Below are 23,035 nucleotides of genomic sequence, written 5' to 3'. Positions count from 1 at the left end.
TAGTTACTGTAAACATATTACTTTATAGAAAAATTACTGAAACCCATTACATGTACATTACATTCTTGTAATCAGATTACAGTTACAGTTTCAGTTAATTTAATTATGTTTAAGTACATTTCTAAATAATATTATTTAGGTAATATACATTTAAAACATGAATTATGTTCATATGCACATCTATTTGCATTTCTGTGACAGCAGAAGAGTGTGCACCCTCTAAAGAGTCAATGAAAAAGGAGGAAATATGGACATTATTTTGAATTCGTTGAGTGGAAATACAAAAACATTCCTGTGAATAGGGTTTTAGAAAGTAACTTAAAAGTAAAGTCATTAGTAATGTGATTACTTTGCACATGAAGAAATGAGTAAAGTAATCTGATAACAACTTTAGAGGATTACTAAGTAATTTGTAGTGGATTCATTTTTTGAGTAACTTACTCAATACCGGTCATGACAATGGCAAAGCAGCTCTGCGTTTCATTTACAGAGAGCAAAAGACCCTAATCTTACCGTACCTACAACTTTAACATCTATTTTTTGATGCCTTGCAAGCACTTGAAACACAAATCTGGTTTATTTGTTTATAATTTTTTTAAATACATTACAAAACCAATTTTGAGATTTATTAGGTGCTCTCATAGCAGTAATTACTGTAATATTACAGGGCTATCACTTTTTCCATTTACTTACTAAACAATGGCTATCATGTGACTTTTGCAAATTAGGCTCAATTAGCATTTAATATAAAAAGGTTTGGCAAGTTATTTATGCTTTATGTTTATGGTTGCCCTATGCATGTTTGTTGTGTTTAGGGCAGAACAACACAGCCTGTGCTGTCTCCACTTTACTGCAGTCTGAGCTGTGGGAGCAGCTGTCACCTGTCTGCCAGCCAGCCCACCACTGACCTCCCAACCCTTCCCTGTCACGTACACACATACATTCTACAAACACATTCTACGGTGGTCATCGGGGAGGATAATAAACACACACTGACAAAAATATCAGCCTGCAGTCGGCTGTGAAAACAACTCCCAAAACCTATACACACCACCATGACGAAATGTGTGGTATGCTTCACCGTTTGGACATTTATAAGCATTTATTAATCTTAGATAATGTTACTTACAACATATACTAATACATTTTTAAAATCAAAAGTTGCATTTTTAACATTACTTAATGCACCATGAACTAACATGAACTAACAATGAACAATTGTATTTTTATTAACTAACATTAACAAAAATTGTGTAACAAATATATTGTTAATTGTTAGTTCATGATACCTAATGCATTAACTAATGTTAAAGAATGGAACCTTATTGTAAAGTGTTACCAAAAAAGCTTTTTTAATAAGCCTATTAAACATTTTAAACTTTTTTTGTCAGCAAAAACTAGGCAAATTGATAATAGTGACAGTGTGCCGAAAGCTTGCATATAGATCCTGATAAAAGGTGAAATGATCGGTATCGGCCGATCAGGTGACAAGAAAATTCCTGATTGGACTTAGTGTCCTTGCACATATATGAAAGTTACAAGGTTTACTGGCTTTACATGGTCATGACATGAGTTTAAAAATGTTAGTATGTGATTCTATCATTCAGAACAGTGTGATTTCATATTTTTCCATTTCTTTTTGTGCTAAAAACTAACCACTTTGTACAAGCTTCTCTCATGCACTCATGAATGTGCAACAGACATCAAGATTTTCAATGAAGGGGCCTGGGTAGCTCAGTGGTAAAGACGCTGGCTACCACCCCTGGAGTTCGTGTGTTAGAATCCTAGGGTGTGCTGAGTGACTCCACCGCTATAATGTGGTTCGTTCTCGGTGGGGCGCGTGGTGAGTCGTGCGTAGATGCTGCGGTGGATGCCGTGGGCCTCCACACGCGCTATGTCTCTGTGGCAACGTGCTCAATGAGCCACGTGATAAGATGCATGGGTTGACATCTCAGATGCGGAGGCAACTGAGATTTTTCCTCTGCCACCTGGATTGAGGCGAGTCACTACGCCACCACAAAGACTTGGACATTCCAAATTGGGAGAAAAAAAAAAAAAAAGATTTTCAATGAAAAATAACTTACATTTCATGTTTCTAATACCTTCAGAAGTGGTGAATATGACACATTAATCACATGGACTACTTTTATGATACCTTTGAGTCCTTTTAAAGCTTTAAATTGAGACATTGTATTGAAGAGATGAGCCATGATATTCATTAAAACATCTAATTTTTTTGTTCTGCACAGAAAGTCACAGTTTTGGAACAACATTAGGGTGAGTAAATTATGACAATATTTTCATTTTTGAGTGAACTATTCCTTTCGTATGTATTGAACCCAGAATATTCTGGTACAAAGCTCTTTAATTGCAGCTTAATTCCATCTTTTGTTCATCAAGAGCAGAAGAATATAGTCCCTCTTTTCTGTAGAGGTGAACAGATGGCCTCTGCCTCAGATATCTGAATCAAAGCCAGACAACCAAATTGGTGTCCATTGCATTTGCTGTAAACGTGTACACACAATGACATAAGTAATGACGCAACACAGCTCTGATTTTAAACTCCAGCTAATCTGAAACAATTTGGTTTGCCATTGAGTGTATTGAAAGACTTGTGTAGATACAGTTACCACAATTCCTTCACAAGCATGTAAACTTTCCTTGAAAATAATCTATTATAATCTAAAGGGGTTCTATAGTTACCTCAAACCAGGCATGTCTTAACAATATGTAAAACTTCAAAAAGCATGTCAGTCTGGGGGGCCTGGGTAGCTCAGTGAGTATTGACACTGACTACCACCCCTGGAGTCACGAGTTCGAATCCAGGGCGTGCTGAGTGACTCCAGCCAGGCCTCCTAAGCAACCAAATTGGCCCGGTTGCTAGGGAGGGTAGAGTCACATGGGGTAACCTCCTCGTGGTCACTATAATGTGTGGTTCTCGCTCTCGGTGGGGCATGTGGTGAGTTGTGCATGAATGGCGCAGAGAATAACGTGAAGCCTCCACACGCGCTAGGTCTCCGCAGTAATGCACTCAACAAGCCACACAATAAGATGCGCAGATTGACGGTCTCAGACACGGAGGCAACTGAGGTTCGTCCTCTGCCACCCGGATTAAGGCAAGTCACTACACCACCACAAGGACATAGAGCTCATTGGGATTGGGCATGCCAAATTGGGGAGAAAAGGGGAGAAAAAAAAAGGTACTGGCCAAAGCTTTCTGAAAGCATGCCCAATTTCTTTTTTTCTTTTTTTTTCAACAAGCTCAATTGGAAATGAGAGGTATAGTGTGACTGCATTAAACCAAAAAATTTGGCAAAGGTAATGAGGAACAAATCGAAAGGTCACTGCACAGGAAGGTGAAGATGAGTGAAAACAAAAAGGAAATGAGGGGAACCAAATCAGAAATGAATTAATGAAAGAGATCTGTTCAGTCTTTGAAGTGTTCCCTGTGTTTGTTTTTCTCTCTCCTGACATCACTAACTGCTACAAGCTGTTCACAGGGTCCAACTGTATATCTGAGCCCTCTACTATGAATTCCACTCCTCGTCTGACAAGCCAAATGCCTCAGCGTGAACTGAGATCTGAACCTGACCTCACCCTCTCCTGAAACATATTAACTTCATTTCGGTGTGGTGAGACTTGTCCCACAGCCCCTGGTCTTTGTATAAGGTCACTGGGAGGAGAGAATGGGCTGATGCATCCCACACTTTCACATTTAAGAAAAAAGCAGGAAACATCTGAGCCAAAACTCCTCTTTTGCACGCAAAAGCTCATTCAGATTCCAGTTGTTTTGAAAGGTCTCAGTGATGTGGACGGTTGTGTGGAAGGATGGACCAATGAGAGGATTTTAAATGAATATTGTGTTAATGCTATAATGGCAGTGAAGCAGTGCTAAAACTCTAAGGAAGTACACTATAATAAGGAACTTTATGAGTAAGCAAATTTAGGTACGGTAAGATTTGACAACAAATCTTGTCTGAACCCTTAGTAGTTTACACAAATATAAAAAATATTCTGTCACTGTTTATTCACCCTCATGTCATTCCAAACCCATATGACTTTCTTTCTATCATGGATCTCAAAAAAGAGATGTTAAGTTGAATATTCATGCTGCTCTTTTCTATAAAGTGAAAGCAATTGGGGATAGGTATAACCAAAGACCGATTTGACATCATATCACATCTTAAGGAGAAGATTTTCACAAATAACAATGCAGATTTCTGTCTGTTCTTCACATAAAGTTATCGTATGGCTTTAGGACTACTTATATGATGCTTTTATGTTGTTGTTGTTTTTTCAGTATTTTTTTTAAACTTGAGCTCCCATTCCCATTCACTTTAATCGTAAGGAAAAGAGCAGCCTGAATATTTAGCTAAACATCTCTCATCATTTGTGTTCTATGGAAGCAAGAAAAACATACAGATTTGGAATGACATGAGGGTGAGTAAATGAAGACAGAATTGTCATTTTTGGTGAACTGTCGCTTTAAAACTCAGCAGTTTAGTCTGAGAGAGTCTAGGAAAATGTCTGTTCTTAATCCTCCCATTCAGTGAGGGAAAAATGTGCCTTTCCTTGTTTTGCAAATATAATGAATTGTGCAGGAGCCAAATACTTATGTAGATAATGACTGGTAAATGGAGAACAAACCGATTTAATGATGTTTGCGATTAAGAATGCTGACAAACAGTCAGGATGAAGACATCAGGAATTGTCTCTCACTCCGTGATCGCTCGGATTACTACTACACTATAGCTATAGAGACAGAGAAATAGAGATAACTTAACAACTTCAGCATTTACTGCCGCTAAGATCACAGCTAAGATTCACAACAGACGGAGTAATCAAAGATGCTCAGGGCGCCTATCTGTTACAAGTTTCCAAGTTGGGAGATTTAAACTTTCAAAATGGCAGAGGAGAGAAGACTTTCTGTGTCAGTGTCAAAATAAGAGTTCCCCAATAAATATACAAGAATGAAACTGGTGTCCTCCATGTTTTCTCTCTGACAACAAAACACCTGAACGAGTGTGAAATTGTCATAGGATAATTCCGATAGCATGTATGGAAGCATCACTCCACGATCGGAGCGGATTACTATCACACTACAGCTCAGCACAAGGGTGTAAAATAATTGAATAAAAATACTTAAGTATTATACTTAATTATAATTTTTGGGGATTTGTACTTTACTCAAGTGCAATTTAAATGGAATACTTTTACTTAATTACATTTCCAAAGAAAAAATAGTACTTTTTACTCCTTATAATTTTATTTAAACTTGAAAAGTACTCGCTACATTTTTGCAGATCAATTTCTTTTGTCTTACTGGACTGAAGCAGCCTTTTCATTGAATCCAACAAACGACAGATGACAGACCAGAGGTCAATCATTTCAAATGGAGTGTCGCACGGAGGCTGTGTGGAGTTCCGACCATCTGCAGAGGCAGAATTTCGTATCCGATTTGAGCTTCGGATATGTTGAAATATTTGTGCGAATGGACCATATGTGACCACCTGACTAAATGTGATGTATTCATTCAAAACTATAAGCACGAAATGAGAATCACTGATGGCGTTTGTCCTAAACTTTATTCTAAACGCCTTCTGTGTACATGTCATGTATTTCTACACTTGCCTACATATTTAATATCTATGAATTTCTACTCCCTATTTGCTGAATTATTATTGTTGTTGTTGTTAGGCAACTATTAATTATAATAATAACAATAAAACCAGCAATTATAATGATCATAATATTGATAATAAAAATTATGGAATCTGAGTAAATATTAATTATGAATTTTATTTCATTCATCCATCTGCTCAACAGCAAGGTTTGGTAGCAAACCTCAAAAAACAATTCACAAAACAACAACATTACTAACTTTCTTCAAAGCTTATTTTGAATTTTCTTTCTCTATGTCTCAAGGGGCTGGGTGTGGCAATGTTTTGCAAAATAAAATGATGTGGTTCATTACACGTCTCAGGGCAGTTCCGAAGTGAAATGTCCACTGTGTGGCTAAAAATGAGTGAAATGTTCTCCCGGACAGATGAGGTTTTTAATATTAATGTTCTATCGAGATTTATATCAACAAAATCTAGCTCCCTATCCTAAACCTTAAACCTAACCAATAGTGTCATAAAAAGCAAATGTGTCATGAAAACAATTTCAGAAGCAACCACGTCATTTTGTGGTGCTTCTATGACACTTTCGGCTAACACGTCGACTCACATGGTCTTGAGGACTCGTACCCCAGTGCTGTGTAGCTACCGTGCAATTTGATCACACTTAAACAATCTTGGAAATGTAGTTGGTTATGTAATGAAAATGTTAAAAAGAGTCATGCGCTATAGTAAAAGTGTTTATATGTTATAAGATAGCATTGTGTGAGGAACAGAGCGAAAAGTAAGTGTTTATGAACTGATAATCTGCCGTTTTACTCATGATTTGAGTGAAGGGGAATAAAAGTAATTGTTGTTTTAGCTCCTCTAGTGTTCATTTCTCCAGGAAATTGCCATATTACGTACAACAGGCCACATAAAAATCATTTTGCAAAAATGTTGTTATTGTAACTTGATTCTATGACCAGGTTGCAAATGCCACTGGATGAGAAATATGACAGTCGACGGAGGCTTAACAAACCTATCGAATTAAACAACATCCTCTCTTACACAATCTCCTCTTTTGATTTCATTCTAGCTAGGAAAAAAAGTTACTTTTTACTTTTTTAGAACTTAATGTAATGTGAATACTTTTTTACTTTCACTCAAGTATATTTTTGGCTAGATACTTAGACTTTTAATTGAGTATAATTTTCACTCATTATCCATACTTTCACTTAAGTACAATTTCTGAGTATTTTTTACACCCTGGTTGAGGAATAGAGTTAAACTAACAGATGCAGGTAATCACATGCTCTCTCTCTCTCTCTCTCTCTCTCTCTCATCCACACACACGTTTTTGTTTCTCCAATAACTTGTTAGAAACAGCTCAAGCTGTTGTTAATAGTTCTAAAGTGTGGTTTTCGAATTAAAGGGCACATCTTTCAAACTAGCAATGGCAGATCATGTGGCGTAAGAAAGTGGTTCCACACATAAGAGCGTTTTTTTGGGATAGTCCTTAGTTTTTCCCTACTTATTTATTTACTTGTTTGTTGAACTGTTGTATAAAAGCAATATCACACTCGCAATTGTGCTGTATTGTCTATCAATCAGCACGGCTGGGATTACCTGCGGCATTAGGCCACTACGGCTGAATCACAGCCATGCTGACAGCTGGACATACAGCACTCTTGCTCGAGTGATATTGCTTTATTCTTACAGATTTTGCAGTCAGCCTTTATTATATGGGAGCTTGAGTGAGAGGACAGCATGGCTTTTATTGAATTGCATCACCTTTGGTCACATTCTCATCAGTGTTATAATGAATGTCAGAGGCTAAAGAGACATAACTTGTCAAGTCTGTTTAAAACTAGTTTTAAAAGTTTGACATTTAATGGTTGTACAGACATTATATTGAGCAAACCACAAGCTAGCTAGCTAGCTAGATAATAAGACAGACTGTCATATAGATAGTCAGATATGCCATCAGATAGATAGACAGATAGAGAGAGAGAGAGAGAGAGAGAGAGAGAGAGAGAGAGAGAGAGAGAGAGAGAGAGAGAGAGAGAGTTTTAATTAACAAGCATTCCATTAGCTCGTTTGAACATTCCGTCAATGTAAGTCTATGGGATTTGTCACATTTGTTATTGTCCGCTGTGCAAAAACCATAAGTCCAATCAGTTAGAATAATACACACTATTTCAGAACTGTCTGAAGGTCTGTGCCAAGTTTGGTGGATGAAGTTTAAAGTCTTAGTTTAGGGATTTTGAAAAAATCCTAAACCAAGTTTGCAGATTAACAGTATGTTGACTTTGTCAAGCCAACATAATTAGCAGCCATTAAGCTGTGCAGTTTTGTTGACATGTGCTTTTGTCACTGAGTTAAATTCTAAGGGGAACTAATCAGCAGGGAGTTAAACACTAATACAATACAAAGCATAAAGCAGTCCCACCAGGATTTCGCAGCACTTTTTCTTGATTATTTTTTGCGCTGTACAAAATGACTGAATTTGCTGCAGCTTAACTCAAAATTCAGACACTCAAAGTTTTTTTTTGTTTGTTTTTTGTTTTTTTTGCAGTGAAAAGTCACAAACAGTCATTGTATACTTGTGCAATTTGTGTCAATGACAGTATAAGTGCAATAACCTGTAAATATTGTTGTGCATAATAACTGAATTTGCAGTTAGCAAGGAAAACATAAATACACACAAAAATAACACACATTTAAGAGGTGAAACCCATGATATAGCTAATACGAGTTCAACGGAAGACCCTTAATTATTTTATATTGCACTTTTCTGCCTCAGACAATGCAAGTAAATTTAGGTATGGTTAAAACAGTAGATATACAATAATAATAATGTAAACTACAGACCTGTTGCGATTATTACATCGCCTGAGAGCAATCATTTGAGATAAACGCAGTTATTGAGCTCTTTATATTCTAATCACATTTTACTAATTTTAAGCTAATATTAGACATGAAAGCCATGTTTTTGTGTCTCATTTACCAGTGCAACAGTGCACAGAGTAGCTCCTGAAGAGTGTTTGAAGATTAAATGCTAGCTGTGATATATGTGCGCCGTCTATGGTCCCGCGAATGTTAAGACAAGGATTTTGATAGTGAACGCAACTGAATCCCCCTCAAGTGTCTAGGCTCTATAATACAGCACAATAGGCATCCTGTATAGGATGTTGTCATTTCAGCCAAAACACGGGAATCACAGCTAATATGGGACAGTTGACAACCCTATGTGGAGATGATAGAATGGCGGCTGTGCAATTGGAGATGTCTCGACTTCGTCAAGCTGTTCAGGCATTTGTTTTGCCGCTGTCAAACATGGAGAAAGGTCTGTTTACCTCAGATTCATGGTGTATGCAGAACATTTTTAGAAAATATACAAAACTGCAAGCTAGCACATATAATGCAGAGAGTGGCTGAATTGGCTAAATCCTGGAGGGACTGATTCAGGGTACCCATGTATTTCGCACACTGCCGAAAAAGGAAGTGTAAAAAAAGTCATAAAAATTCATAACCCCTAATGGGAAATGCTGAACCTTAGTACAGTTTGCTTAGTGCTAATGTTGAATGCATTAAAGTTGATTATAATATGTTTTAAACAGATAAGAAAATATTTAAATATCTCTGATTAAAGCTGGATCAATATATTGTCTAATATTTGTCTATTTAAAGATTATCGGCTCTGCAAATAATCAATTGCTTGGCAATTAACAGATGTGGCACTTATATATATATAAGTGCCACATCTGTTAATATATATATATATACCCCATATATAATGACAGCCTTGGCCTTAGATAATAAACATTTTGGTAACACTTTACAGTAAGGTTATATTTGTTAACACTAGAGAATGCATTAGGTTTCATGAACTAACAATGAACAATATATATTTTTAAGGCATTTATTAGTCTTGGATCGTGTTAATTAATGAAAACACAAATGTTCATGTTAGTTCATAATGCATTAACTTATGTTAATGTATAAAACTTTTAACAAAAAAAAGTTATTAGTATATGTTGAAATTAACATTAACCACTATTAATGTGTTGAAATATTATTGTTCATTGTTAGGTCATGTTAACTAATGTTAACTACACTGTTAAATAAAGCCTTATTGCAAAATGTTACTAACATTTTGTTTTTATTTATTTATTTATTTATTATTATTATTATTATTTATTTAGCAAATATTGTGTTTGGAATCGGTTGTTAAAAAAAAAACATTTTGGTTCACTGTTGATAACTAACTTTGATTTTTGTTGTTTGCTCTTAAGAAGACCCTTTATACCAAGAATTTGCCTAATCTGTGAATGATAGAAAAAAGGCAGTGAAACTAATGACAGACAAAAAAAAAAAGGGACATTGACCTTTGTTTGGTGAAATAAGAATAACCTTAGTCCACTGAACAAACAACACACTGTAAAACTAGTCAAGCTACATTCTTATAAATCTGTAATTGCTGTATTTGAGAACTAAGCTAGCTGCTTCCTCTTTAGAGTAGACCTTGATTGAACAAATAAAAGTTTTCAAAGCCACTTGATCTGTGTTTACTGAAATTTAGTGGAATCTGTTAATCATTTTCTTGTTAGCCAGGAAGCTTTTAAAAGCAGATATTTTTACTGTCTTCCTTTAAAAAAAAAGAAACAATTATTGGAGAGCACAGAAAGCTTCTGAAAGTGTTCCCCCCACAGTGAGAGCATCAGAACATTTCCTTCTTCCTGAGAAATGTTTCCTCTCACTCTATTTCAAGTCTTTTTTTCACCCATCACATCTGATTAAAGACCAGCACTTAAATGAAGAAAGGAATCAATAATGTTAGTGTTAAAGGTGTCACTTGTAGCCGCCCTTTCACACCAAACTCAAGAAACAAACAATGAAACTACAGAGAGTCTTTTCCAAGACTTATTTGTCTGCAATAAGCACAAGCAACGCTCCACTTGTCATCTGGACTTCTTGACATCTTTAGAAACAAAACAAAGAATACCTTCCATGAGATGCCATTAACATTATGTGAGCTGAAAGTCACGGGTCAAAGGCAAACAATGCAAGGGTGAACTGCTTATTAGTGGAGGCAAATTCTTCCATGGTTGTGTTATTCATCCTTCTGTGTGAATGAACAGTGGGCAATTTAGGAGCTGGGGAACAGAAGTTAGAAAAAAGACCTGGACAACAAACCTGGAACTACTTCAGAAACAAGAATCAATAATTCCACAATGCAGCTGTATAAAAAATCAAGAGATATCATATATTGTTAAGTAAAAAGAGCAGCAGTGAGTTATTGTTTGAAGCACAAGGTAAAGAATGAGCAAATGGATATTCTTCAGGTACATCCAACAAATAGCCATCTGGATTATTTTATTTGTTCAAGAAGCTCTCATTCACAGAATGGTTGGAAACCCCTGACTTAGCACCTTCCTGAACTATACAACTTCCTTTCGCAGTTCTAAGGAAGCACTGTTCTCTTGTTTGGAGTAGACAATTTCCTCAAAATACCACATTGTTCTGCAAATGAATCCTAATTTGAAATCCATGCTAGAAATAAATGTTAAATGTACTACATTAAGCATCAGGCAGTTGTTCTTGACCGCTGATTAAAATGTGGCTTTCAAAACAAGGTGAATAAGGTATGGAATGTGAGCTGTTAATGAGGCTTCACAGAGCAGCATGCTATCGAAGTATGCAGGGCTGGGTTTTTGACTACTTTCCCAAACTCACTGAGAACTGTTTTCCTTGCCCTCTGAGTCTTGCTGTTCATGCATACACTAACAGAAAGGAGAGCTCAATTGAAGTCCTTTGAAAAACACTGATAAGGCTATTCAAACAAAAAAGTGTGATTTTTTTTATTTTTTTATTCATCTGATCAAAACACACAAAGAAAGAGCAGAGCAGTTTATGCAACAAAATTACCACAATAGTGATCAACTGATATTGTTTTTTATAGGGATTTCCTGCTAATATTTATTTGAGAATGAGTACCAGTACTGATACTTACTTTTCGGTACTCATCGATACCGATACCTGTTATTTATTTATTTATTTATTTATTTATTTATTCTGAATTCCCTATAAACAACAATTTATTTCAATTTTATCATCAAAATTGTGTCTAAATAAATGAATTCATTAAAACAAATGAAAATAGAACAATTGATTTTCAACATAACTTTGTATTATTTTTATCAAATGAATTGCTTTTATACAAAAACTCACAGCTCAATCCAAAATATAACATTGTACAAAATAATATAACATTTTTGTCTAATAAAGTGGTGCATAACAGAGCATCTCAAGTGTGCGATCTAGCTTAAATATAATACAATTACTATTGATTTATTATTATTAGTAGTAGTAGTAGTAGTAGTAGTATTTTGGTGAATATTACTGTACATAACTATATAGTAGTGATATATTTCTGTCATACTTTTTTCCATTTAAATTGAGCTTTTATTTTCGTGGAAGCTTTTATTTTGGAGTGAAGACCTTTACGTTTCTGTGTGTTTTTAACGGTAGTTTCTCACTTCCGAAAAAGCAAGTTGCCACGTGACCCAATGTGATTATTAAATAAATATGTAGTCTCAGTCTGTATGTGCCTTGCGCTACAAAGTGAATTATAGTACTCTGCTCACTGTCATCTAACAGAGTGTGCAATGCTCATGATGGTGTTTTCTGTGTATGAGACAAGGACCTCTAAAAGGTATGAGCAGCCAGTATATTGGCACACCACCAGCTCCACACATTCACTTCGAAGCCTGCAGCACATGCTAACTATGTATTAATTTCATTAAATCACAGTATTTGCAGTTTAATAATCACACTAGGACATAACGTGATTTTAATTTGTGGGATGAATGTTTATGGTACGGCATTCCTACATCAAATCGTTTTTTGGTTTTTTTTTGGGGGGGGGGGTTGTATCAGAGCATTTTTACAAGCATGAGTACAAATACATGAGCATGGTATTGGACCGGATTCAGATACCAGTATCGGTATTGGGACATCACTAGTTTTTTATGACAAAAACTGATTATTTTTATGTTTAATTGATAACCAATTTTTTTTATTGTTTTTTTATTGTTATTATTATTGTTTATTATAATTATTATTTTGGCTTTTAAACACAATAACTAAACTATTCATCACTAATCTCTGAATGTGAACATAATATTGTGCATTATAGTCAACAAATAATGTTCCTAATCGTTTGGGCTGTAAGTCTAACTTTATCTGTAAAACCTATTTTTAGATAAAGGATTAAGTGAAAAAGTCATTTAAAAATGTCTCTATACCAGAAACTTTAATAACTTCTATATGTCTTCTGAAAAAAAGCAGGAAAAGAAAAAAACATCTCCTAGGAAGTGCCAAAAATCAAAGGATGAGATGTTGTTCCCTGGCGCTCTCAAGGCTTTCAGGGGGTTGAGATGTTGCCAGAAAAGACACAAGACACTCAATATGTCACAAAGGAAAGGACAAACAAACAAGACTGAATTACAGAGCAAGTATTGCAGCAGTTTGGTCAACATGGAACACAATAGGCTTGGTTTACTTTCTCGGCACACTCGCTTTTCTTCTTCGCCCCGTCCGAAAAACCGCAAACATTAATCGGTATTGATACCCAGTACCACCCACCTTGAGGGCTTTGTCCTTAGTTTTGTTTGCATGTCAGATTGCATCAATTGAATAACTTCTCCACCTGTTTGTCCACAAGTCAACAAACAATCATGGCAAAAGTGGGGCAAATTACCTTATAAAAAGGTCCCCTGTTTAATTAACAGCATTAGCTGAGAGAGAATTACTTTCATATGTAAGCAAAATTTACATTTTAGCTTAAATATACCTATATATGAATTGAATATGAATTGAATCGAGAGCTTGTGAATCAGAATCTTATCAAATCGGGAAATCTAAATACCCATTCCTAATTCCTACGCTGTTTATCTGCAAAAACTTGGCAAAGCTGGTTTGGTGCTAGTTTTTCTGGGGGGCAAAAACATCTTTCTTCTTTGACGGTAAGTCGACTAATCAAGTAATCGACTAATCGAGTACTCTTTCATCACCAACTTATCGATTATGTCAAATACTACTCAAAAATCACAAACTGATTTTCCTTTACACATTTTCTTGCCATAGGCAACACTGAATCATACTGTACTTTTCCTCTGAATGCCTCAGCAAATCTCGCAATTACAATTAAGTCATTAATGCATTGATAATTGTAATGAAATGTAATGTGAACTGAATGAATGCATAATGTTCATTAAATTTCACGTACGTGTCACCTTTTATATTTAACTTTCATTTGAATTATGTGTAGGGGTTAGAGTACTTAACTACAAAATTAATCGATAATGCCAATTCCTAAAAATAACAAATATTTAATTATTTTATCGTAGATGATTTGCCATTTTAAGTTTCTTAAAAGCATGATATAGAATTTGACGTCACAGCTCAGGATAGTCACTTGTGAGGGCTTGGAGGACTGTGCGCATTCTTATGGTGCCATCAGCCAATCAGCGTTGTCATGACATCACTTTCCTGCATCTCCGGTGTGATTAGTCACATGGCATTTATGGCTCAGGTGATTAGCTTTAAAACTTTTGTGCCCAGAACTGAATGCCCATGAACAAAGATGGCAGCAGGCAGGTTGCGTACTTCCGGGGAAGCCTGCGCCAGAGAAACTGTCATTAAAATGAATGGGAATGCTAACAGATAGCTTTATCCAGGTATTATAGACCTCTTTGGGTAATACAGGACAATTTAGTCAAGTCTCAGAGTTGCTCTCTGAGGACTCACCCACCCAAAAGTTAACACAGTTCAACAGGAAATCCTTATTAAGGCTACTGCTGAATAATCACAAGTTCTAGAATGCAACTGCCTTGTCATAAAAAAAATAAAATAAAAAAGAAACCTTCTACTAGTGCTCTCATGGGGTAGTTTGCAGTCAAATTTACAACATAAATATTATGTAGCAAAACCATTGAAATGTTTATATCTCTGCAGGGCCATAAGGACCTCACACCACCCATTGTCTCTGTGATTACATCATACATCAACATGTAAATAGAACGCAGAGGAACTCTATGATCTCAGGCCTTATCAACATCACAGCACATGGAAAAAATCGTCCACAATGACTGACAATTACAAAGACAGCATGGAAGCTCATTGCACATAAAATGCTCTCTTTGTTCCAATACCCAGACAGATGGGGCTTAGAGGCACTGTGAGAACAGATAAATTTGCTTCTGTAAGGGGTAAACGCATCACTGGGAACTAGGGCACATTCAGCACCAATCATATAAGGAAGGAAACATTATTCAGCAGTTAGTTCCGGTCCTCTAATTTGATTGGATATGCGGTGACCCAAGAGTGCTGATATTCAGCATAACAGCTCTGGGACACTTCACTGTTTGTATCACTCTGCATGTCTTTGTTCGCGGCATTCCAGATAGGCTGTCAGTTTGCACTGCTCAGAAACCAATCTTGTTACCTTGAGTTTGTTCAACAAGCTTTATGGTACAGGCCCCAGCCCAATACAGCAAAATTGACTCAACCAATGGCATGGGGCAAGACTATCTTTTTGTCCAACCAATGCCAGGTGGGGGGAGAGTTTGGGAAACCTGTTTGACAACAGTCATTATTTTTGCTTGGTGATACTAGTGGTGCAGAAATGACACACTCCACCTTCAAATATTCTATATGCATGTCTTATGTTGCAAAAGGCACTGATCTGACATCACTGTGTAAGCAATGCATCTGGCAATCACAACACTGGGAAACCAATTTATATATTCAATGAAATGTATCTGCTAATTTCCACTGGGATAGAAAAATCTTGAAGTGCTACATCCTAGCTGTCTCTTTAATCTCACACTAAATGCATTTATAACAGAGAACAGCACTTTTCTGGGGCAGAAGGTTACTGCTTTATATTCTTTAATGGAGAGCAGCCCAGTTACAGAGTCTCTGATTATCACATTTTCCAGGATGGAAGGCATTCACAGCAAAATGCTTCTGCGGTCACGGCTTGTACCCCTCTGTGCTGCCTCAGCTCACAATAAAGTCTAATTGTCATTTCCTGATGAATCTTTTAATGTGATTGGCAGATCTCAGCCTGCAGTTATGTAGGCTAAGTGAGATTAAAATAAAGTACAAAGATGGGGTAGATGATGCAGCACACATAATAAAGACTCAGCCAGTCTAAATTAGTATGGAAAAGTAAGCCTGCATTCTGAATAGTTATTGACCTGTCTGAAATGTGTTTCTTACCTTTCATGTTTATGCTATTTAACATGGAAGTTAAATCAATACAAAGCAGTCAAACTTAGAAGGAATTAGTTCAACCAAAAATGAAAATTCTGTCATCATTTATTTACCCTCATGTCGTTTCAAACCTATATGCTGTTGGACGACTTTTATAGTAGTAGTCATTAGGAGTTTAAGTACGAGCTTAACTAATGAGGTCACTATGAACAGTTGTTGTATGGAAAAGGCCTGCTTGAAGATTCATTACAATTTCTCCTTTTGTGTTAAGAGAAAAACAATAACAGCAAACATGCTTGGAAAGATATGAGGGTGAGAAAATAATGACAGATTTTTCCTTTTTGGGTGAACTATTCCTTTAAGTAGAAAGCCAACTGACATGAAAAACAGTTCTAAATCACAGTCTGGCTAACCCATTTATCATGCAGCAATGAAACAACATAGGCTAGCCAATATTCTTGTAATGCATTGCCTCCATGATATGTAACCCTCAAAGTAAGGTTGCTGTTTGTAGGTGCTGAGCTTGCAAAATGCTTTCACCTTGCTCTAATTTGCCCGATCAGGGTGACACTTGCTGACTGTATTTCCATAACATTAACTCTCTCTCAGTCTACGACAGTGAGGCTATCACAGACACAGTGTATGCCCCCTTTGTCCTTCTGTGACCCAGGATCAACCTGTAAGTCCTTAGCCGATAGTGACTGCTGTGAAAACAATATGACATGGTCTGTCTGCTAAATGTATACTTTTGAATAACCGCATGGAAAAAAAACACATGATCACTGCACTGTTGCTGACTTACATATACTTTGTTGGAGCTAAACAGCTGATTTGACCACACCTCCATAAAACACTTTGGCTAAGTATCATTATCTCTTAAAATGACATAGACTTTGACTTTATGATACAATCACCCACATGAGAACACAATTATCGCCTTAAAGGCTAAACATTCATCTACTACTGCATCCAGACAATTCACCTGGAAACGGTTGGCCTAGTTGTGGCATAAATGGGCACTACTAAATATTTGAGCATTGCACTATTAAACTTAGGTGAAACGTATCCCTACTTATAAACTTAATATTTACGGAAGCCTCCATCCAGGAGTAGCAGTTGGAGTAAAATTAAAACTGGATTAAATTACATCAATGATCTTATGTTTTGCACGACAGACTTCAATCCTTTAGACATACTGCATATGATGATGTTTGAACATCAACTGTGACAAGATAAAACTGAAATGCATGGCTTTTTAACACTACTTTTTACAAATTTGAAGGCTGCTTATTGTACATACTGTAAAGGTAAACATTGTATTATGTGACTACACATTGCTTAACGGGGAGCTTACAACGTACTAGCTAAGTTTTGCAATGAGAACGGGGGTGCAACCAAATTAAGTACTAACTTAGTTGCAAACGAACTAGTATTTACTAATCCCAAAGAATACTTCGGTTAGACTCGAATGCTAAGCGTCTGTGCACAGGACACGTAAAGAAAATTTCGTCATCAGCGAAAATTGTGCGGCCCAATTTTTCAAACAGTGTGTACTCTGAACGCGCAGTACGCACAGGCGCTTGGAATTGTTTACACTAATTAGTGGGTCCAGTAGGGGGCAATACTCACAGTTGAGCCGTTGCTGTCACGAACAAGTGCTAGAAGATGTAATAGCTGCTAAACAACAGGAGATAAAATTGTCCAGTGTCCTATAGCAGTCGTAGCTCACATGCATCAACCGCCTGTATGTGCACGCACAGTCAAATGAAGTATACTTCGGCTGTATGCAGATGCTAAGTGTTTGCGTCAAAACCGAAGTATACATTGGGCTTTGCTTTAGCCCTTAATTTGAACTTAGTTTAAACTTGAGTGATATCTTACACACAGCTGGTGCAACCCTACCCTGAGTACTAGCTGAGAAAGTTACAAAATGACTCTTTGTCCCACAATATACATTTCGTACACAAAGATGTCCTCAAACCAAAGTTGCAGATTGCATTGAATTACTCAAGCAAACAGCCACAATAAGTCTTTCTACACTACACCAATCTAAATAAATAAATCTTTCTATTACCTCAAATCAGTGATATGCAACATAGTCTGCCATACTCTGGTAAATACATGTAGTTAATTTTACATTCACTTACGTTGCTTAATAATTATGAGGTTTCTAATCAGCATTTCTGTTGTTTGTCTGGTACAAGGCTTCACTAGTAGCTGGTCTGTAAAAACAAACTACCATTACATCAACAGTGCCACCCATTTTGCAGATACTTCATAGTTAAACACTTACTGCATCCATTTTTCCACCCTTCCCATTAGGCTACAAATGGTATGATTATAGTCATTCAGTTTATCAGATCACTTCCTCTTGCAGTGTTTTTCTAAGGGGCAGACATGGAGATTCTCTTATTTTAACCTAATATTTAAGGCAACAAAAGTGGAGGGAGCCCCTGGCAGAGTGCCCAACAACAGGTCAATCCCTCCAGACTCTGCGGCTGCAGTCCTTTTTTTCCTCTCGGATGCTGAAGTATGCCCTCCACTGCCTTGCCTAAACACACCCAAACCTTCACACGTTTCGAAGCAGATGTACACACACAAGCACACCACTTTACAACCATTTGGTTCTGGTTCATCAGTCTGTGTGTTTCACTATACACTATACTGTACATGAGACAGTGGAACTGTAATCTACTCAGAGACAACTTGTGCAACTAATTATGTTAACTTACAAGAATATTATGGGTTCAATACAAGTTAAGCTCAATCGACAGCATTTGTAGCATAATGTTGATTACCAAAAAAGTTTATTTAGACTTTTTTCAAAAAAAAAAAAAAGGCAAATATTTGGTTTAAGGCACTTACAATGGAAGTCAATGGGGCCAATCTGTAAACATAAAAATACTCAAAAGTTTCAAAAGTATAGCCACAAGACATAAACAATATGTGTGTTAACATGATTTAGTGTGATGAAACTGCTTACTAACCTTTTCTGTTTAAAGTTATATTCAGTTTTACAACTTTGTTACAAACTCTAAAATGATCATAAAATGATTATTTAAACTGTTCAGCTCAAATAATACATGAGTTTTAACAGAAAAATTAATATAAGTGGGTTTTTTTTAAATAAAATTATAAGCTTCACATTTCTGCCTTTAAAACTTTCTAAAGTTGGCCCCACTGACTTATATTGTAAGTGCTTCACTGTAACCTTGATTTTTTTTTTTTTTTTTTTTAAAGAAAATGAGGGACGAATTAAAATTCATTTCTGTGGTAATCAACATTATGCCAAAAATGCTGTCGATTGAGCTTAACTTGTACTGAACCTGGAATATTTCTTTAATGGAGTATTAAGCTCTGCTTCCATTGATTGATAGTCTGATAAATACAGAAAATTCCATCTCTTTGCAATGCAAATGCAAAAAACTTGGTTTACATAAAATGATGTGCAACATACAATTAAACAATAAGGTTCTATTTGTTAACATTAGTAACTGCATAATAACAATGAACAATGTTTTTAACAGCACTTATCTTGGTCAATGTTCATTTATGAAAATACAATTGCTCATTGTTACTTCATGCTAGTTCATAAAACGAATGCTACAACTTTTAATGTAAAAAATGTATAACTATATGTTGAAATGAACATTAACCAAGATGAATAAGTGCTGTAAAAGTATTGTTCATTGTTAGTTCATGTGTAGTTAACTGATGTTAACCAATAGCTACAACCTTACTTTGAAGAGTTACCAATAAAAAACACAAAAAGAGGTGCTACTAACATTTTGCATTCATATTATTACTTATACGTTTAAATCTTAAAGTTTTAAAAGAGAATAAATCATGTAAACACAAATGTATAACAGATGGACACTCTTGCACTCTAGCTGTATGTAAAATCCCTTGTTTAATAATTATGGAAGTTCTTCAGCATAACTTAATCAGCTGTACGGAGCATCCTTTATATATTTACACATGATCGCATCCCATCACCACTCACTAGGTAAACTTCCGGCACAAACTTGCATGTTAACTTTAAACCGAGTCCAATTCAAGATGATTGAACTTCATTCTGGAAAAGGAAAAGTACCCACCAGTAAAGACGCAAAACAGAACGCAGAGGAAAGGTAACAGTCCGAGGAAAAATGTGCAATTCCCAAATATGTGTCTTACTTCCTTAGCCATGATTTCTGACTGCAGGCGCAGCAGCACTGAGTTCCTCCTCGTTGAATCAACTCAGTGTGTGAAGCTTCTGCAGCCGGACCACGCGTGGGCGGTACCGTTCAGTCCGACTAAAAATAAACGGTCAACAATGCAGAGCAAAACTGTATTTTAATTATACGATTTACTTTCTTTCCGAGGAAGCTTATTTTGAAATTATAATAGAATTAACTGTTAAAAACAGCTAAAAACCAGCCCAAGCTAGTTGGATGGTCTTAGCTGGCCCTCCATCCTGGTCAGGCTGCTCACCTGGCTGGTTTTAGAGGGGGTTTGGGCACTTTTTAGCTGGTCAGGCTGGGAGATCAGCTGGCCTCCCAGCTTACCAGTTTAGCACTAGCTCGGCTGGGAGACCATCTTAAACCAGCTAAGACCCGCCAGCCAGTTTAGGCTGGTTTTAGCTGGGGGGTAATGCATGAGCTGCATGCAGTGGATGAAGAAATATAAGGCTACACAGAAACACAAGACAAGAAGCGAAAGACTATCCCGGGATATTTTGGTTTTGAAGCTCATTTAATCTATAAATCATCACAAGTTGTCAGAGCAAATAAATGGCTGCTTTCTCAAATTAGATATGTGGCCATGCTTTAGGATGCAGTTTCTGCAATATTCTGCAATAGTTTGTGTAACACTGCAAAACAAGTTATCTTTTAACGACTTGACTCAGGGTTCCCAGGAGGCTACATATATTCTCTCAGTGAATGTCGCCCAGTTCATTCAGATTAAAGCATGAGCCATGCTGGGCACGCATTCCATGATCCTTGGGTTTTATTTATGTCCTCCAGAGAGTGATAAATCCCCAGCTGAGTGGTGCCATTTACACCAATCAATCATTTTTATTGGCTTCCTTCTGAATGTTTGTGACTTCTGTCTCTCACTGAAATGCAAAGACATCTGGGAAATGTTGCACACAGTGAAATATTTTATTCATTGATGACTTCCGGGATTGTCATTGTAAATAAAACCCAACCTTAATGATCAGAATTATTGTTGCACCACTGCGTCATTTAATACAGAGACTGATCCGTAACGCTAAAGATATGGAATGATCGAACTGAGGTCAAGTCAGGTCAGGTTTGTTGCTTTCATTTTTAAATATCTCTTGTGAGACGTGCAATAGGAATATGTCAATTTTGAAATATCTGGCATTAAATACATTTTTGTAGACCACAGTATCAAATGGCAAATAAGCCCAACTTTTCACCTTTTGAAGACAGCTCTTTAAGCCCTGTTCTTAATGCCATAACTTTACTGTAAGAAATGATTATTAACTACTGTATGCTTATTACATCATACTTTACAAAAAGGTTCTAGTATAAGGTATCATGAACTAACAATTAACAATATATGTTTTACAGCATTTATTCATCTTTGTTAATGTTAGTTAAAAAAAATACAATTGCTCATTGTTAGTTCATAGTGCATTAAAGGTGCTTTTGTCTTTTTTGTAACTTTTGTCTTTGTGTCATCTTGGACTTACACTGACACCTAACAGCTTGGATGCAGCATCATTTAAAATCAATAGTTTTCAGTTTAGATGTCATTGAAGAAATTTAGTATTCACAGTCAGTCATGATTACTTTAATCAGTGAGTGAATGTGTCAAATAAAAGGACGGTTACTGAGATAAAGAGAGTAGTATTCGGCTGGTAATGTGATTCTAACATGGCTGCCCCCATATGCGGACCCTCTCCATGTAGAATAAGGTTATAAGGTTACTGATATGACTGGAGTCTTCATTTAAATGTGAGTGGTCATGATTTCCTACATACATTGCAAAATTACAGTTCATGTCTTTAGGGGTTAAATTATATATATATATATATATATATATTGGCATACGCCTTTAGAGCAAAAGATTTTTAAGATCATGAGAAACATTTCAGTCAAGTGTTTCAAAACTTTTGACACACACACACACACACACACACACTGATCAGCCACAAACCACCTGCCTAATATTGTGTAGGTCCCCCTCATGTCGCCAAAACAGCGCCAACCCGTATCTCAGAACAGCATTCTGAGATGATATTCTTCTCACCACAATTGTACAGAGGGGTTATCTGAGTTACCGTAGACTTTGTTAGTTCGAACCAGTCTGGCCATTCTCTGTTGATCTCTCTCATCAACAAGGCGTTTCCATCCACAGAACTGCCGCTCACTGGATGTCTTTTTGTTTTTGGCCCCATTCTGAGTAAATTCTAGAGACTGTTGTGTGTGAAAATCCCAGGAGACAATCATGCCACGGTCCAAATCACTGAGATCAAATTTTTTCCCCATTCTGATGGATGATGTGAACATTAACTGAAGCTCCTGACCCGTATCTGCATGATTTTATGCACTGCTTCCACATGATTGGCTGGGTAGATAATCGCATGGATGATTGTTGGTGCAAGACGGGCTGGTTTGAGTATTTCTGTAACTGCTGATCTCCTGGGATTTTCACACACAACAGTCTCTAGAATTTACTCCGAATGGTGCCAAAAACAAAAAGATATCCAGTGAGCGGCAGTTCTGTGGATGGAAACGCCTTGTTGATGAGAGAGATCAACAGAGAATGGCCAGACTGGTTCAGACTGACAAAGTCTACGGAAACTCAGATAACCGCTCTGTACAATTGTGGTGAGAAGAATAACATCTCAGAATGCTAATGCTAATTTTTTCATAGTTAGTTCATAGTGCATTAACAAATGTTAAAATATACAACTTTTAATTTTAAAAAGGTATATGTTGAAATTACCATCAACCAAGATTAATAAATGCTGTAAAAGTATTTTTTTGTTGTTGTTGTTTTTTTTTTTTTTTTGTTCATGTTAACTAATGTAGTTAACTAATGAAACCTTATTGTAAAGTGTCACCAACATTTCTGATGCAATTGGTTTTACAATTTTAAATTATAGTTTGCTAGGTCACTATGGGTTATAGCTGATAGGA

General features: G+C 36.4%; 1 protein-coding gene across 1 annotated transcript in view; it reads right to left on the bottom strand.

The window, feature by feature from the left end:
* The window catches only part of LOC127422458 (nectin-3-like protein), a 58,446-nt gene extending 38,350 nt beyond the window's left edge, over window positions 1–20,096 (bottom strand). Inside the window, exon 1 of the mRNA XM_051665986.1 lies at window positions 19,979–20,096. Within this exon, the coding sequence (XP_051521946.1) occupies window positions 19,979–20,069 (91 nt within the window). The 5' untranslated portion in view covers window positions 20,070–20,096. The remainder of the gene's footprint in view (window positions 1–19,978) is intronic.
* Between the last annotated feature and the right edge of the window lie 2,939 nt (window positions 20,097–23,035).

This window comes from Myxocyprinus asiaticus, chromosome 31 (assembly GCF_019703515.2).
Source record: "Myxocyprinus asiaticus isolate MX2 ecotype Aquarium Trade chromosome 31, UBuf_Myxa_2, whole genome shotgun sequence".
Classification (NCBI taxonomy): domain Eukaryota; kingdom Metazoa; phylum Chordata; class Actinopteri; order Cypriniformes; family Catostomidae; genus Myxocyprinus; species Myxocyprinus asiaticus.
This window is presented reverse-complemented; position numbering and strand designations above follow the sequence as displayed.